This window comes from Vicugna pacos, chromosome 1 (genome assembly GCF_048564905.1).
Source record: "Vicugna pacos chromosome 1, VicPac4, whole genome shotgun sequence".
In the NCBI taxonomy this organism is placed as follows: Eukaryota; Metazoa; Chordata; class Mammalia; order Artiodactyla; family Camelidae; genus Vicugna; species Vicugna pacos.
In genome coordinates, this window is record NC_132987.1 from 26,065,573 (window position 1) to 26,085,317 (window position 19,745).

The following is a 19,745-nucleotide window of genomic DNA, read 5'->3' on the forward strand; positions in this document are numbered from 1 at the left end:
AGAAAACTCTTCTGAACAAAACCAAACCAAACCCCAAGAGCTAGATCTTAGTTTCTACGTGAAAGAAATAGGAAAATGTCTGAAAGACAAGTGATTATTTAAAAATTATCAGTTCATCTCTTATATGTTACTTTTTTTCACCTATAAAATGGTAACAGCCTACCTGCCTAAGTCACAGTGACTTTAGCAGTTTCAAATTAAATATATTTGAAAGAACTATGTAACTGAGATAATGGTCATATCTCTCTCCTATATGTAAGAAAATGGAGAAAGAGTTTAAACATATTACATATAATCAAACCATAATAGAGTTTTACCTTTTGGGGCGGGAGCTAGACAATTCTGACTTGGGATATTTATTCTTTCCCTTGTCATCTGAAATACTGGGTCCTCCACTACATCTAGATCCTTCCATTTCAAAGAAAAGGACAAATATAGAGTATTAGTAAATTGTCTTAAACTAGCAGTATTCTTCTTAAAACTTTGGTTTTCCTAACTTGATAGTTCACCATTCTTAATACCATCATTCCTATTCTTTCAATCAGCCAGCTGTTCTCTCTACAGCTTCCTAATATAGTATTTTTTCCACTAGAAAGTACCTTCAGTTGTTTTGTATTCAGTCTTTCCCCTGTAGTCATCCAGCCAAATTTCCTGGCTGAACTTCCTGCTATACCAAGGCAGCTGAGAGCTGCTAGAAAAAAAATGAACAATAAATAAAAGTACATTTTCCAATCTCAGCTGTCACCATGTGTCATTTGGCAATTCTTTTACCTAGCACACAACCTCCCTATCCACTCACCAGAATGATTTATACTACACTGGATCCTCTGCCTAGATTTTTAACTCCTTTTACTCCCGTTAGATGACCTATTTCACTTTACAAAGAAAATCAGATGTCATCTTCTATAAACTACCAATTTTCCTACTTTTTTATTCCCTCAATTATCTATATTTTCCCTCAACCCTACTTCCTTTCTTTCTAATGCTAACTCATATACTTATTTTCTTGATTTCATTTCCTCCCATAGGCTTACAAATTACTCTCCATAGTTTCCAAAATCTCTTCCTACCCATGGATTTCTTTCTTAAACCACAGCCCCCAACAACTCCCAGCTCTGTCGTCCTAACAAATTTTCTATTTTTCTCCTATCTCAAACACAGCAAAATACATAAAAGCACACAGTTGTTATTTCCAATTCTTCATCTACTAGTCTTACCTCAAAATATTTTCAGTCTTGCTCTGCTCTAACTCAATTTCTAATCTCCAGAAATTAATTTTGTGAAAGTCACTGACTGCTAAATCTAGCCAAACACCTGTTAAATCCAGAGATCCCTTTTCATTTCTCTTCTGACTTTAGAATTTGTCCCTAACCTATCTTTGTTTCCTTATCTGCTGTTTTTCAAGCATATTACATTATAAATACTATACACTACTGTGAGGTCACAAAACATGTTCTATGTTTTGTTTTGTTTATAGCTGCCTTTTCATGGGATTTTTTTCCCTCAACCAAAAATACTCTTCTTCAGTTTCTCTAATGTACTACTATCCAATTCCATTATTGTCTCCTTGATGAAATTTATCCTGACTACCAGTCCTCATGAGATTTTCTAAAAAAAAGAGATCTGAAATTTCTGTATTGTACAAAAGCCAGAACTGGAATTACAATCATTAAACTGGAAAAATCTAAATCAAATATGCGGTCATGTTCAAAATTAAAGTTTACCTTTAATTAGTCCATCAGCCTTTTCACTGGTATTGTTCCCTCCAAGTTTCATAGATTCATTGTAAACATTACATTCCTGGATGAAAAGGCATATTTCTTACACAGTACTGCTGTCAGTTTCAAATAAATTTCAAATGCATCCTATTTTATAATTGCTTTACTTTACATAATAAATACTACTTAAATTGCTACCTCATTTTGGAGCAACGTTGGGAGGTGCATTAAGAGAAAAAAACGTACAAATTGATGAAAAATTTTTTCATAGGTATCTCAAAAAAAAAAAAACTAGTCCATCTTAACCTTTTCAAAAGGAATACAAAAAGGAAACCTCAATTATAAATGGTATATTAGTCACTGTGACAAACATTACTCTAGAATTAAAAGGAATTCTACGACTACAAACTTTTAAACCAAGTCCCTACTCAGTAAATAATAGATCTTTAATGAGGCTGCCACTGACATCCTTTTTCTCTGGAATTTCCAGGGTGGGTAGACGCAAAAGTCAGGTTTCAGAGGGTCTCCTCCCTTACTCTATCAGGGATTTTCCTGCCAACCCTGGCCTTTTTCTTTTCCCTTCATACGTTCTCCCTTGTTTCAAAATAGACCTATGCATATGTGAGTATAAAAACTTCCATTAAAGTAAAATTTTATACTTCTTTGTGAAAATATTTTCAACAGAGTTAGTAGGGCAGGGTTCCTCCAATCTTATTTTTAATTCTTGACTTGATTCCCTAGGTAGGAATGACAAATAAAATTGCATTTAATCAATTTTTCCAGTTTAAAAAGAAAGGTAAGTCATATTGTAAAAGGTAGGTCATATTGTGAATCAAAACCTCAGAGTGGAGTTTGGGATTGGATGGCAGGAGTACAAAGTAAGTTTTGCTAAGAATTAAGGCTAATAAAGGATATCTGATTTTAGTTTCTTTAAAAATAGAATTGTAAATGTTTTATAAAATCCCATTAGAGTTCACATTTTACTAAAATATGGTTGAAAAAATATGGCATGAGTCTAAATAAGTTAAAAATCAAAGATATATCATTTTTAGATATGTAACTAGAAGATATAGATAATTAATGTTTTAAAGCATTAGCTCCAAGAAATTGATGTTAAAAATGCCTTTCATCAAACATTCTACTCAGCCTTCCCCAATAATCAGTAAAATCATTTACATTAAACAGCATGTAAAAATAATTTAAGAATTTATCCACAAATAAAGGGTGTCCTCTACATTATTCTTTTCATATTAAATGATTTTGCTCAGCAAGCCTTTTCTTCATAGAGTTCAAAGATAAATGTATTTGTAATAAAGTCCAACCTATTAAATCATACTATGCTCCAATCTCATGGAATTTAAATCAGTAACATTTCAGTCTGTAAGCTTAGCATATCCAAATCTATTTGAATTAATGAAATATTTGTTGTAATAAATGCTTAGTTGGAAATTACATTTTCAGCCTCAATTTCAACCAATGCAGCAAATTATCCTAAAATCTTTCTACTACGTAACACCTTAAATGCCTGGTTGATTTTGTGGAAAAAAAGGGAAAGCCTTACTGATAACAGATAATTTTTAAATTGATAACTGACAATGAAGCTATAAATAGTCTTAGGTGCTATTCTTCAGTTTTAACAATCAAATGTAGAAAGAAAAGGACGTAAAGCACTGGACTATTTATTTGGGGTAAGGAATTGAATCTCAGACGTTAATAGCAGTGTTAAATGCCTAATAAAAGTACAAAGAAGGAAATGCAACTAAATGCAGAAATCAATAAAGTAGAATCTTAATAAATAGTGGCTGGAAAATGATGTGCAGTATCTTTGGAAGCTGAAGTATCATAAGAACAGCAGTAAACTCCAAAAAAGAGATATTTTGCACACGCCTTTCACTTAGTTATTTCCTACTTTAAGTTCTTTGAATTTTCAGCTGAGAATGAAGAATAACTTTCATTCTAGTAACATTTATTTTTCCCAGAAAATTAACTATTAACTCTTAGAAACCAAATATAAATATATTATGTATATATATCCTATAAGTAAAAACATACATAAATTAAGTGTCAATAACAGTTACCCATACTCTCATCACTAGGACATAATTATCACTATTAATATTTTGGCACATATAGTGTGTGTGATTAAACTTAGACAAATATAAACATGTACTTACAAAATGAGGACTCAAATTCTATACACACGTGTATGCATCTTTTTTCATTAAAAAATATCATGAAAGTATTCTTCAAAAATAGGATTTTGTAGTTTCATAGTACTGAATTTTATGGCTATATCGTAATTCAACTGTTATCTTACTGAGAGATGTTTCTTTTCTGCCTTTAAAATAATGCTGGGGGAAAAAACTCACATTATTTTTCTCTTAGGAAAAATGCATTTCTGGTAACTTTTTAGATAGTTTCTTTGAAATGGCATTACTGAGTCAAAGATTATAAACACTTTAAAGGTTTTTGATACACGTTACTAAATTGCCTACCAGAATGTGGTATAAACTTTCACTCTTATCAGCAACACACAAGAAAGGCCATTTATTACATCTCTAAAAACCGGATATTATCAATTTTTTGACAATTACTTTTAATGACGAAATTGAAAGGTTATACAATAAACCAGAGACTTTAGAAAAAACACACTAATACTTTACCTTCTTCAGATTTTTTTTAGTTCTTTCAACAGGAAGAGATTTGCCATCATGGAAGTTGGTAAGAATCACTGCAATGGCTGTCAGAGTTTTGCCCTTTAAAATGTTTTACAAAGACAAACTGTCAGATTCTGAAACCCAGTTGACCAGAGAGCATTCCAAAATTGATTTTAAAATCAAGTAAAAAAATATCAGACAGCATTCAAGGCCACAGAAGTGTGCTAATTATTATATTAAATAATATACATATTAATGAAAATTGATTAAGTTAGGAAATGCTTTACTACACTGTAATTACTAGGAGTTATTAAATAATTTACTCCATAACTAGTATAAGCATCTGTGAGAAATCTTATTTTATTGAATGACTGCCATTTTAAGATTTCACATTTAACCCTGAACTAAACTTTATCATGAAACCAAAACTATTTGTTTGCCATGTAATTCAGAGCTAACTTAAAATGATTACTAATTTCAGTATGAATGTAAGATAATTATTTCATTAAATTTTATTTAAAGATAATTCTAAGACTTAGGCTGTATCTTACCAATAAAGCATAAAGGACATATTTCTTGTGTAAAAATATTTTCTTAAATGAAAACATAAAATTTTTCGTTATTTTCCATAGCTAAATTTACACTTCGCAACACAGAAATAAATCTGTCAGTTTTAAAACAGTGTAAAGCAGCAGTTTTCAAAGCATGGTCCACAGGTCCTAGTGGTTCCTCAGGACTATTTCAGGAGTATATGCAGTCAAAACTGTTTTAACACTACTAAAGACCTTGTTTGTGTTGGTATCTGTAGTGATTCCACAAAAAAACAATGGTGGTAAAACTGCTGCTACCTTAGCATGAAACAAAGCAGCTGGGACAACTGCATTTTTAACCACCACATATAGTAAAAACAAACAAACAGCTTCACTTTAAGAATGTTCTTGATAAAGCAGCACATATTCATTTTATCAAGTCACCTCTTAAATACATACCTTTTTAATATTCTGTATAACAAGAGGAGAAGTACACAACATACTTATTTTGCATGCCAAAATACGAAGGTTATTTAGAGAAAAATCACTTGTGAAACTGAACTGCAGGTTCAACTAGCTACTATGCATCACCATGCATCATCACTTTTCAAGTATCATCATTTTAACTTGAAAGACTGACAGCTAGTTATTCATAACTAAGTGGCAGACATTTTCTTGAAAAATGAATAAAGTGAGGCTATCAACTTCAAGGGAAACAACTGACAGTATCTGTTGTTAATGATAAAATTTGAGCTTCCAAGCAAAAATGAGAATGTTAGAAAACTTGTATCCAATGCTACAAGCATAGAAGCTTCCCAAATATAAATGCCTTTCTCATAAGATCAGCAGTACTATCAATGAACGTACATTTTTTTATATTGTGTGATGAAATAAATCAATATTTGGCAGATTTGTGTAACTCAGTGAACCAGTATTTTACAACTGAGTAATACGTAATGTCACAAAATCAAGCACAGGTAAAATATCCATTCAATGTGCAAGCTACAGCAGTGGATTTTAATGGAACAGAGTATAAAAAGTTCATTGATAGGATTTCTAAGTCCCACATTATAACTATTAACCTTTAATAAACTAATACTAATTTTACTGTTGTATCAAAGACGATCTAGTTATCTAAAAAGGGTATTAAGATACTCCTTCCTTTTCCAACTAGAAATCTGTGAGAGGACTAATTTTCTTTACATTAAAGAGATCTATAAAAATGTTCAACAATGCCAGTCTTCTCATCAAAATTGCTTTTGTTTCAGAGTATTTTTCATTTTAAAATGTTATTTCTGTTAACAAGTAATGAGTTTATTTTAAAAATACTAATCAAAAAGTTTAATACCTAATACCATAAATATCAATAAATATATTAATAGAGATAACCCACAAAAACAAAGGCTCTTTGGGATCCTCAACTTCTAAGAACATAAAGGACTGCTCTTCTAAGAACATAAAGGACTGCTGAGAACAAAAAGTATAAAAACTGCTGATATAAGGAATTATATCTTTCCTTTGAGAAGACTCATGAAAGTTAAGTTACCTTGAATTTCAAAAGAAAACTGAGAAACATGTTTATATCATTACTGCTAATTATTTTAATTGTACCATAAGCAAACAAACCAAAAGAAAAAAAAAAGCTTAGCATTATTTTAAGTTAAAACTGTGGAAAACTGTTCTACATAAACAGTGAAATCTAATCCCCACCTGGTGCCAACATATCCCTATCTCTACCTACTTCAAAATTATTTCCTGTAAAATCTTAGTTGCAAAATAAAATATTAACTTGAGAAAAAAATAATTACCAAACCCATATCATCAGCTAAAATTCCTCCATGAACATTTTCTGGTCGGTCCTTCTCAGAAAAATTTGTTATTGTGTTATAGTATACGTCACTTCGTTGTTCCCAGAATGGTGGAAGTTCTTCACTGTTTTCCCGTGAAATCATCCAAGCTAGAGCTTGTTTTTGATGTGGAAGCAACGGTGTTTCAACAGCCTATAAATAAAAGAAATGTCATACACAGAAATACAATAAGCCCTTTCTTTTTCCCCTATGCAGAATCTGGAAAATAGCTGATCTTATGATTAAAAAATGTATAGATTAACACCATATTTTAAAATTCCAAATAGTTTGAAATAGGAAATGTTGGATCAGTACCTCAGCTGGTTCCATTTCATGAGTTTTATCATCCTCTTTTAAATCTTCAAACAATTTGTCAAATTCTGTTTTTAGCTACAACAAATAGCAAGAAGAAACATTATCAAACAAACCAATTAAAATAATATTTGCAGTCAATTAAGATTTCAAATCATTTAATTAAATAAAAGTCAAATAATCAAAAGGTACATAAATAATTCTTTGAGATACTACACTGCTCAATAAAGGTAGAATAAGTAAGTCCTTTAGGTAACTGTTACAAGAATTGTAAATCCTGAATTTCAGTCACAGCTCTGTCATAAATAAACTAATATATAACTTTGGGCAAAACACTCAACCTTTATGGCCCTGTACCTTATTCCTGCAAAATGAAAGGGATGAACTAGATTTAGAGTGTCTTCAAGGTTCCTTCTGTCACTGAAATTCTGTGATTCTATTAGCTGTATTCAAACCATTTTGACAAGATTATACCAGGTATATTCAAGTTTTTCAAACAAATGACATTTCACTTATTATTACTACAAATCAAGAACTAGCTATGTGCTACAAAATATTACAATGATTTCAATCTTATGCTAATTTAGCTGGTTCTTTAAATTAATCTAGTCCAATTTTATAGTAACATATATGCATTATAATTCCTTTTGTAAATTAGCAAATAAATATATAGCAGCAGCCCAGAAGAAATCAGGCCAAGTCTAAAAAGTGAGGAGAGGTTATCTGGGTTTTACTCATCAGACACAGGCTCAAGCCCTTCTAACAATGAGCAGGGAAAACATAGTAACTATAATTAGTATATAAAAAGGCTAACATTGATAAGTAGAGACAAAAACATCTTTGATGTAATTTGTAGATTCATCTGCCTTAATTTATTTTATACCCTTTTCCCCCTCCAAACTAACCCAACATAACAGTAGCCTGAATTACAAAGTAGACAAGAAACAGACTAAGGCCAAAGATTTGGAACAAATTTTTTTAGCACTGCATTTGCAATCTTACCGAAAGAAGGAGTATGCTTCAAGTTTCATTTAAAAAAAAAAATATGGACATTTAAAAAACTTCAAATAATATAAAAATATCAAAACATGGTAAAACATCCTAGGCATATACAGCAATGTGTGTGTTTTAATGTATGTATGAATGAGTGTACAAGGTGGATATATTCCTTATCACTGCTTTCTTTCTACATAAATGTTTGCAATATATTTTATTTATTCTGCATATTTCAAAACTTAATATATCTAAAGATTACTAATACTAGCATATACATATTCATCTTATATTTTAAACATTAATCTTCAACATTTAAAATTCACTTTTAGATAACAAAATGAAAGAGAAGTACACCTGTTCAGTTGTCATCTGTACTGCAGCATGAACTGGCATACTATAGCTTGGTCCAGCTCTTCCAGAGCCCCAACCACTTTCCAAACTGAATCCTAAAGCTACAATTTACAAAATGAAAAGAATAAAATCACCAAATGAAATAAATTATCTTTTAGTAAACAGCTTTTAAAGCTTATATAATAAGCTTAATTTAAAATTCCCCGAATATATTTAAGAAAAATTTTAAAGCTAAATCTCCTAAGTCATTCAAAAAAATACATTAAAAGAATTCCATATTATTTGAACAAACTCTTAAAAAACAAATAATACTTTTTCATTCTCTATTGGAAGATTCTTTTTACCTCTAATTTATTGAAAAGAATGTTTAAAATCAGGGATTTCCAGATATTATCTTTGGGGGAAATTTAGGGGCGGAAATCCAGGACCTCCTTATACATTTTTCTGTGTATGTGTGCAACCTCTTATAAATCTATAGTTATTTCAAAATAAAGAAAAAAATTCAAGGATTTCCTTTAAAACAGTTTTAAAGAAAGAACTTGGAGCCTTCAGCACAAAATAGTTTAGCCAACCAAACTCAAAGTATCAGTCAAGAGAATAAATGTTTTACAATTTCCTTATCTTACAATATCAAAATAATAGTAGGTTTAACCCTAAACTTACTTTTTGGTGCAGGACCCAATTTAAATCCATGTTTCTTCAACTGATCTAAAACTGCTTTTCTATTTTCTTCTTTTCCCCAAAAGGTCATATAAAGAGGCATGGTAAAAGCATTGTTTGCACCAAAAGGAACTACCCTATTATAATTGAGATGGAAAAATAAAAAAGAGAGAAATTAGAAGTGATTTTTTTACATTTAATTTTCAGTCCCATTAAGAATCTGTTAAGTAAATGTCACATTCAAATTTTGCATGTAAGTAAAACAGAAAGGAACTAATTGGGAAGGCCAGAAAAGATAGACAGCTTAAAAAGGACATGGAATATCACCATCAACAGAGAAGAAAAAGGTGTTTTTTAGGATCAGAATGTCAGAAGAAACTGAGATGAGATAAAAGTATTTAAATACACAGATAACTTATTACCAAGACTGCAACATAGGTGAAACAGTAAGTTTAATTGAGAAGGTAGAGCTTCCACGAACAGAACCACTCAGTGCAGCAACCCATTTTGGGAGAATGGGGAATGATTTGCAAGAACTACTTCTGATCCAAGATTCACTAAAAGTTCACTCTCAATATCTGAAAAACTTGATGAAATGAGAAAGGAGACAACAAATAAACAAATGAGACGACACTGCTGAGTATCTTCAAATTTACCTTTTTATATCCTAAACATCTTAAACATCCTGCATTTAAACTGAGATCACAAACACAAATGCATAAAAGAGAAAAGGTAACCAAGAGAGTTTTAAAAAAGGAACAGGTAGTAGAACTAAGACAACTGCTGTTACTCAGCTCCGGTCAACTGACATTACAGGGAGATGAGTATCCTGCATCACTAGATCTTCCCTTTGTCAAGAGAAATCTTTGTAAATAATTCTTTATAATTAGGTAAAAAAATCAGTGTGTATAAAATGTAGAATATCTGGAATATTGGAAATAATTGAAAAACATTTTAAACACTATGTAGGCAAAATCAAACTCATCTACCTACATCTGATCACAGGCTATCAGTTTACAACCCCTGATTTAAACAAACACTTCCAAACTTCTCAAGTAAATGCACTAAAAGGCTTTCTAAAGAAGCTTTTTCTTAAAAGATGGTGTGGACTTTCTAATAATTGAAGCAAAGTCTATTTTTCTCCATGATAACAATCTACTAGGAAAGTGAGGGCATAACTTTTCATGGCTAAGGTAGTAGAGACAAATGAAAGAACTAAAACATTTATTGCATACATAGTAAAGGTACAGTGACAAAAGTTGTCAGGGCTACTATATAGACCCTTAAATTCAAAGATCACTACAACTCAAAATTATTAAAACTCAACTCCAAAAGTGCATTACCCTTCAATTTGTGCCAATTTGTTGTCCATGATATAGGCCAAAGCAGCTGCAAGATCTTTCTTTAAATGGCCAACCTGATTTCCATTCACATTGTTTACTTTAACTGCATTCTTATCATAGGGGTTATTGGGCTCTCGTTGTAATGCAACCATTTCGTTATTATTAACCTAATAAAAATAATAAACAGATATTATTAGAAATAAACATATGATAGCTTTCTTCATCACACTTTATCAGGGATTTCCATTCATTTTTTAATGTTTACTATATCACACTGCATGTAAGAAAACACATGTTCTTGGGCTCATTTCTATAAAAATATTAAAGAATATATTTTACAATAATTCTTTTACACTACTTTCCTAATTTACATTCATTAGGAAGTTAACAAATCCTTGGTATATAAAAGATACACTCAAAACTACCAGATTCACATTATCTACAACAGTCAACATTATAACTTCTGAAAATAATCTCTTGAATGCTCGCTCTATGTCAAACACTGTTCTAAGTACATTACATAGATTGACTTTTAAAAATGTTACAATCCTATTGGTTGATACTATCATTATCTCCATTTTACATATGAAGACACTAAAGCACTGCAAAGTTAAGTAACTTGCCCAAGTCATAAAGCTAATAAACAGGAGAATTAGGATTTGAATCCAAGCAGGGTGGTTCCTGAACCTAAATTCTCCAGAATCTGAAAGGGGTAAAAGGCATTAATTATAAGTCAGAATGGAACACATCCAGCCTTCAACTCATGCAATTCTCTGATTCCACTTGATTAAAAACTACCTGAGGGTGACATAATTGAAAATGGAAGATTAAGGATTTCTAAAAAGTCTCTTCCGTAAAAGCAATGAAAAAACTAACAAAAACTGTCAGAATCAACTTTTTCAGAATGATAGAAACTAACCAAAAGATTGCAGAAACCCAGGGAGTCTTAATTCAAGAAAATGGCTGAATGTTAGTGCCCTAGCCCCATCTCTGGCCCTCAGCTACATGGTAGTGTTTAAAAATAACAACCTGCTGGGATTCTTGGTGCAGCCTAGCAGTTAGAGGGACACACTGGAGCAGCATCTTTTGAAGATTCATTCCTATAGATTTGTCATTATTTGACCTGCATGGTGGTTCACTAGAAGATTCCCACTTGCAAAGCTGTTTCTATTTAACCTCTGAGCTTTCCCAATACCAAAAACCTCTCCCTTGGGTGGGTGTTTGTCAAAAGCAATTTTACAGTCAGTGAGCAATAGCTGGGGCATAAAAAAATAATAACCAAAGGGCTTAAAAGGAAAAACTGGGGAATAATTTGTCCATAGGGGCTTTGGAAAGCTCCAACATATTCCTGGGAATCTAGAAGGCCAAATGCAAGCACAGGGCTGTAAGGCATCTCAGGAAAGACCTGAGAAGGCCCTAAGCTCTAACCTCTGGCTGAACCTGAAGCTCTTAATAGGCAGGAAATAAAGGCTAAGGAAGAGTCATCAACTGCCTAGGTGAGTGTTGAAGGAGTGCCCCAAATGCACACAGATCCTCTAGGGATATGTGTACTGGGAAATGTACTGGTTCTAGTACAATCATTAGCTGACCACTAAGATATCAGCGGCCAGACACAGCAAAGAATAGGTTACACAGAGTTAATTTAGAAAAGTTACCAAATAAACAATTACCAAAATCAGCAACAAGGAACCCTGGGGAGAAGGAAGAATTTGATTTCTGGAGTTGCCACATTATTTAAAACATCTACTTTTCAACAACAACAACAACAACAACAAAATGAGACCTAAAGAAACAAGAAAGTATAGTTCATACATAGGAAAAAAACTATCAGAATCACTTATTCCTAAGGAAGCACAGATGTTTGACCTATTAGAAAAAAATTTAAATTTTAATCTTAAATATATTCAAAAACCTACAGCAAACCATGTCTAAAGAACTAAAGGAAAGCATGAGAACTATTTCTCAATAAATAAAAATTTCTGGTGTCAAAAAAGTACAAAGTTCACTAAAGTCAAAAATTCAAGAGAGGCTCAAACAGCAGATATGAGCAGGAAGAAAAAAAATCAGTGAAGCTGAAGACAGGTTAATTGAGATTATAATGTCTGAGGAACAGTTACAGAGTCTGAGCATCAGAAGGAAAAAAGAATGAAGAAACAGGTCCTGTAGGACAACTGCTAGCATACCTACACACACATTATGATTCTCAGAAGGAGGAGAAAAAGAAACAGAGTATTTGAAGAAATAATAGCTGAAAACTTCCCAAATTTGATGGGAAAACATTAATCTACATATCTAAGCAGCTCAACAAACTCCAAGTAAAATAAACTCAAAGAGCTCCAAACCCAGACACATCATAATCAAACTGTGGAAAGAACACTGACAGCAACAGAGAGAAGCAATTCATGACTTACAAGGAATCCTCAATAACATTAACATCCGATTTCTCACCAGAAACCATGGAGGCCAAAACACAGTGAGGTAACTTTTCAAAGTGCTAAGAGAAGAAAACTCAACCAAGAATTCTGTATCTGGCAAAACTACCCTTCAAAATAAATTAGAAATTATGACATTCCCAGATAAACAAAAACTGAGAGAATCCATCACCAGCTGACCAGCCCTACATGAAACATTAAAAGTAGATCTTCAGGCTGAAATCAAATGCACTAGACAGTAACTTCAATCTACATGATGAAATAAAGAGTACAGGTAAAGGTAATTGCACAGTACATAATTTTTGGTTGTAACTTTTTCCTATCTGAATTAAAGGGACATAAAGCAATCATAAATCTGTGCTGATGAACATGCAATGTATAAAAGAGTTACTTTGCATAACACCAGCACGAAGGAGTGGTGAGGAAGAGAATGGAGCTGCAAGGAAGAGAATGGAGCTATCTGAAAGCAAAGTTTTTGTAAACAGTTGAAATTAAGCTGGCACTAATCCAAACTAGGTTCTTATGAATTAAGATATTAACTGTAATCCCCAGGGCAACTACTAAGAAAACAATGCAAAACGTATAATAAAAGAAACAACCAGGGAACTATAATGGTACATTAGAAAATATTTAATACAAAAGAAGACTAGTAACGAAGGCCAGAACCAAGAGCCAAATATTACATGATTCCGTTTATACGAAATGTCTAGAGTAGGTAAATCCATAGAAACAGAACATAAATTAGTGCATGTCATGGGCTAAGGGGAGGGAGTAATGTGGAGTGATTACTAATGGGTGCAGGGTATTTTGGAGTGATGAAAATGTTCTAGAACCAGACAACGGAAATGGCTACACAACCTTGTGAATATCTAAAAACTACTGAATCGTACACTTAAGAATGGTGAATTTCAAAAAGATACATGCACTCCAACGTTCATAGTAGCACTATTTACAACAGCCAAGACATGGAAACAACCTAAATGTCCATCAACAGATGACTGGGTAAAGAAGCTGTGGTATATTTATACAATGAAATACTACTCAGCCATAAAAAATACTACAATCATGCCATTTGCAGCAACATGGATAGACCTGGAGATTGTCATTCTAAGTGAAGTAAGCCAGAAGGAGAAAGAAAAATACCATATGATATAACTTATATATGCAATTTAAAAAAAAAAGAAAAGAGAGAGAGAAACAAACTTATTTACAAAACAGAAACAGACTCACAGACATAGAAAACAAACTTATGGTTACCAGGGGAGAAAGGGGAGGGAAGGGATAAATTGGGAGCTCAAGATTTACAGACGTTAACTAATATACATGAAATAGGTAAACAACAAGTTCATACTGTACAGCACAGGGAACTATATTAAATATCTTACAGTAACTTATGGGGAAAAAGAATATGAAAACAAATATATGTATGTTCATATATGACTGAAGCATTGTGCTATATACCAGGAATTGATGTGTAAACTGACTATACTTCAATAAAATATATTTATACACATTAATAAAAAAGCATCCAAAAAATGGTTTTTATCGTATGTGAATTACTTCAATTTTTTAATTGCCTGAAAAAGACACAGGAAAGCTGCTTTAAACCTATCTCAGTATCTGTCTACTGACTCAAGAGACTATGGCCTGATCAACCAGATTATCAGACAAATATTCCTTTCTAGCTCTTTGAAGCCAGACTAAGAGTACATAGTGTATGATTCAATGTATATGAAACCCCAGAAAGGCTAATCTACAGTGATAGAAAATAGACTGGTGGTTCTTAGGGCAGGGCAAAGATGAATGATTACAACAGGATGCAAGAGAACTTTCAGGCATGATAAAAATGATCTATATCTTGATTGGAGTGCTGATTATTAGGTATTTATCTTTGTTAAAACTCTTAAAATCACATATTTAAAATGTGTGCATTTATAAATATACATATCAGTCACATCTCAATAAAGCCAAAAAGGTTGCAAACAGTAAGTATGCAAAGATAAATACCTCAATTTTTATTACAATATTTTTTATCAGTGATCAACTCCAAAATGCCCATCAACAAGGAAATTAAAAGTACCATATAGATTTGTATTGACATGAAAAGATATTCCTAATATTTTACTTTAAAAAAAGGTGACTACTATAAAATGCACAATACAATCTCATTATTATTAATACATAATATAATTTCAATTCACATGTATATGTTCACAGAGTAAAGTGTAGAAGACATAACAAAGTGCGTTAAGTTGTGGTTGTGGATTTAGGGAGACTTGATGCTTTTTCTCTTAGCCATCTTAAAATAATAAATGTGTATTACTTATAAAATAGTAATACATATTTTGAAAAACAAAAAAATTAAGTGATTACTTTTAATCAGCCCATCATATTTTTACTAGCTTATCAGTGCCATGGAAATTATTCTAAGACCAACAAATAGTGATTGTTCTAAAATCAGTAACAACCATGACCTAATATTTCACAATAGTTTAAAATAATTTAAAAATAATGTTCAGTTCTGAAAAAATTTCACAAATCCAAAATAGGAAAGCTCAGAAGTGAGTATGAGAGCTAGAGAACAGATGGATATATAAATTCAGTAAGAACTGATAGACACCACGAAAAAATTAGAATAGAAAAACTTTCCGAATTAAAGACTAAAGTAGAAAGAACACAGACGTGAACAGATCTCATTTTTTAAAAAACATGGTAAGGGAAATATATGATAAAAAATAGAAAAGTGAAAAATACGATCTAAAAGATTTCAGAGGACTTAATAGGCATATAAAAATGGCATACATATATGCAGAGAAGATCTAAAACAAAGAGTAGAATCTAGTCCTCTGAAAAAGAAAAACAAGCTTTACAACAAAGCAAACATTTAAAAATAATTAAAGAAATTTTTCTGAAATAGAAGAAAATTAAGTTACAGAACAGTCAACACTGAGACATAACCTAACGAAACTATTAGACTTTTAAGATAAGGAAAAATATTCTTTAGTTATCCAAGCCAAAAAATTTCAATTCACTTATTTTGGAGAGAAATCATATTGCTATCAGAATTTTAACCAGCAACATTTCATATAACATCAAGATTTCATGGAGAGAAAACATGGGTCAAGGATTTCATATTCAACCAAACTGCCTTTGAAGCATAAATATCACAATTACAAACACAGAGAAACTCAGGAAATATTGTTCCTTTCTAAGGAATCCCCTAGACAACACACTTCAACACATTTCAGACAATCACAAAATAATCTTAGATGCTCTGATATTATAAAGAAAACACAGGAAAATAGAAGACTAGACAAATCTAGATCATGGAATTCTTTCCCAAGGAATCTCCTGCAAAACACGCTTTAGAAAACCAAAAAATGATCTGAGAAGCTTCAACATAAAAAAAAAAAAAAAATGGGGGAATGAAAGACCTGACAAATTCAACTTTTCACAGAACAATATATCTAGTTTCTGCAATAAATCAATGACCAGAAAGAAAGGATAGGTGGGTGACTTATGAGACTTGACAGCCAAAGGTAATATTATTAATTTTTTTGAATCAGTATCAAAACAAGTTAACTATAAAAACACACTTTTGTTGTTTGATTTGGGGGGGATTAGGTTTGTTTGCTTGTTTGTTTGTTTTTCATGGAGGTACTAGGGACTAAACCCAGGACCTCATGCATGCTAAGCAGGTGCTCTACCACTTAAGCTATACCCTCTCCCTAAAAAAAATTTTTAAACAATCAAGAAAACTGATTATATCAAATACATGTATGTATATGCATGACTGGGACATCGTGCTGTACACCAGAAATTGATACACTTACTGACTGTACTTTAGTTAAAAAAAAGAAAGAAAACTGATTATGGATAAGCTATCAGCTATAATAGGGAATTATTATTAATTTTATTAAGTATAATAATGACCTAAGAAAATGTCTGAATTTTTTTTATAGATACACACTTAAATGTTATAAAGTGATACAGTTGGAATTTTTAGTACAAAAGAAAAGCAGAAAAAGTAATGAAGCAAATGTACAAAAAACTTGTTAACTGCTGAATCTGGATCATGGGTATATGTAAGTTTATTATATTATTCTTTTATAAATATTTGAAATTTTTCATAATTAAAAATATAAAACTAGAGGTATATCATCCAGATAATGCAGAGGCACACTAGACAACCTTAACAAAGACAATTGCTTTCTGTCTCCGTTCTCACACGCAAGCACACACATACACACTGCGGAGAACAGAGACAGAAAGATAAATATGGGAAGAAAAAGTGGGAGACAGTCTTCCTATAGAAAGAAAATAAAAAGGTCCTAAAAATAGACAATCTCTTATCTAGCAGGAGTTGATCTTCCTAAATTAAAAATATTAAAGTGTAGAAATGTGCTGAAGGACATAAGAAGAGAAAGCAATGGATTGACTTGGAAGTCATTTTGCAAATGTACTACACAGTATCTGTTTTTTGGGCAAATCATTTAACTTTCCTAAGCTTCAGTTCTCCAGTTCTAGAAGGGGATAGCAGATGTCTTATCTACCTCAGAGACACTGTAGTGATCAAATGACACTATACAGATACAAGTGCTTTGTATATTGTAACCATGATATAAAGGTAAAATAAGATGAGTAGTTAGGCATTTGTTATCTCTTGCTCAGATATATTTCAATTACTTAATGTAAAATAAATATTAATTGCATAAATTATCTTATTTTCTAGGCTAACAACATATCACATCACATTAACTTAATATCTAATGTTATACTCACTACTCCTGTGTAATAGCGTAGACCAACTACATGACCTCTCAAAGTTCCAAATAAAACAGAATCAAGCTCTTCATCACTAGTTAGGAAGTCATCTGGAGGAATAATATCTTGGAATTCAAAACGGGGAAAGAAAGTTGGATATGAAAGGCGTGGAAAATTTCCATGGATTCCGTACTGTACAGTCTGCAAGTACTTCCAAACAGGATCTCTATTTAATTTAAAAAAAGGGGGGGGGGACAGAAAGACAATACAATATTTAATCAAGTATTTCTCTAAGACTATACTATATTTAAAGCCAGTTGCTTTCTCACACTTCATTTCAACAAATTAAATCTTATGTGGGTGTACTATGTAAAAATTTGAATCGAGTTCCTATTAGACTACTTAATTAAAGCAGAGAATGGAGTGAGTGGAGGCTTCTAGAAACCCTACTTGTTGAATAATGTCTCTTCTACCCACAGAAAGTGAAAACCCCAATAAGGGGTTACAAATCTCTTTCCTAGTGATGATCACCTACTTAAATTGAAATGCTATGCGATGTGTGTAACTAATTATATGCCAAAATTTCAACAGACATTGAGCTAGGAGAGACTTGCAAATATAGAATTTTTTAAAACATGAAGCCATTTATATCCTTATAAATACAAATTTAGCATCATTACCTTAATTCCCTTCGAACAGAAAAACCCATATTTTATTCAGGTATCCCAACCATGCCACCATGGGAAGTTGACCTCAATCCTCCCACTCCCTCAATCCCGACATATAACTGTTTAAGGGCTCCCTCAACCCCCTGATGGATAACTGTTTTCTGAACGGGTACATGAATCAATTTGGACAACGAAAAGTAAGAGGAAGTCGGCTGGGGAGGGCTTCCAGGAAGCTTGTACTCTCCTAAGGACGGATAGAAGCTATCTCCCCTGCATTTTCCGGCACGTCTCGCATACCGCTTTTGGCTCTTCTGCAAATATATTATTTTGCATGTCGGCGCAAGCACATCAACTGTGAGCTACCTGGGGACAGGAGCTGTCTTACCCAGCCCTTTATGCCGAGCACAACGCCCAGCTCACACTGGGTATCTAATACGTGTTTTGTGGGGAAAAGCAAAGGACGCGATCCTGGCTAAGGAGTGGAGCTTTGACCCCAGGACCCCCACAGCCCTTGTCAGAGATTTCCCCGAGACCCTGGCACCAGAGGAGCGAGAGGAGCATCCCCGCACCAGCCAAGACTACGCATTTATTTCCCCCGCGGCTACAGGAGCCGCCAGCCGGACGAACACCAGCTGCAGTGATCGCAGAGGGAACGCGAAGGAAACGCGGGGAAGGTCAGGTTCATTTGGGGACGCCGCGGGGCCGTTATCCCCGGCGCCCCACCCCCTCCGCCCCTTCACCTCTTGAACATCCAGGACATGGCGCTGAGTGGGTGACGAGGGGAACGCCTGGGCTCCCGGAATCGTTATCGAGCCGCCTCGATACACCTCCTTCCAGGCACCACCGCCGAGAAGCCGGGGAGGATTCCGAGCGCAGAACTAAGAACGCGCTGCTGAAAGGCAAGACGCCGCGAGGCCAGTCAGACGTCGACGCCGTCTCCTTCCAGCAACAATCTGAGAGACGAGCGACGCTTTGTGACTGGCACTGGGAACGTCCAATCCCGATGAAGGGCCTACGGAGACGAACCAATCAGGGCACTGAGAGGAGCGCAACTCCTCCCCGCGTAGAGATTCAAAGACTGTGGGGGGTCCCGGCTGCAGGGGCGGTTCCATCCGGGTTCTTCCCAGCCCCGGAGACAGGCGCGCGGGAAAACCACGCGGCCCCGCGAGCTCGACTGCGGTGCCCGCTGTGTCGGCGATTCTCTCTGATTCCCTTCCTCAAAAGGGGTAACGACTCTCAATTCCACTGTTTCCCTCAAGCCCTAGACCTAAGCACCTTTCCTGAGGCCCTACCCCATCCAGCCTCTAATTTAATCTTCATCTGATGTGACGTATAGTAGGATCTCGCACTGAATAAAGTACGCGCTTTACGAGCCCTGGAGCTACCGGCGAGACCCTTTAGTTCGTTTCCTGTGGTGAAACCAGGTAGCTGCTCTCAAAATACTCATTTTAGGCTCCACTAGCGAAT

The 19,745-nt window shown here is 33.7% G+C and overlaps 1 protein-coding gene across 5 annotated transcripts in view; it reads right to left on the reverse strand.

Annotated features, from left to right (window-relative positions):
• Positions 1 to 19,221, reverse strand: part of HLTF (helicase like transcription factor) — a 55,093-nt gene extending 35,872 nt beyond the window's left edge. For all 5 annotated transcript variants that reach the window (XM_072958945.1, XM_015237965.3, XM_031678778.2 and 2 more), the window contains exons 1-10: positions 19,019 to 19,221; positions 17,629 to 17,836; positions 10,415 to 10,581; positions 9,075 to 9,208; positions 8,415 to 8,512; positions 7,068 to 7,142; positions 6,714 to 6,905; positions 4,382 to 4,474; positions 1,725 to 1,800; positions 318 to 408 (exon numbers count right to left, since the gene is read on the reverse strand). In XM_072958945.1, coding sequence (XP_072815046.1) covers positions 318 to 408; positions 1,725 to 1,800; positions 4,382 to 4,474; positions 6,714 to 6,905; positions 7,068 to 7,142; positions 8,415 to 8,512; positions 9,075 to 9,208; positions 10,415 to 10,581; positions 17,629 to 17,836; positions 19,019 to 19,038 — 1,154 coding nt within the window. In that variant the 5' untranslated portion in view covers positions 19,039 to 19,221. The remainder of the gene's footprint in view (positions 1 to 317; positions 409 to 1,724; positions 1,801 to 4,381; positions 4,475 to 6,713; positions 6,906 to 7,067; positions 7,143 to 8,414; positions 8,513 to 9,074; positions 9,209 to 10,414; positions 10,582 to 17,628; positions 17,837 to 19,018) is intronic.
• Positions 19,222 to 19,745: the final 524 nt, after the last annotated feature.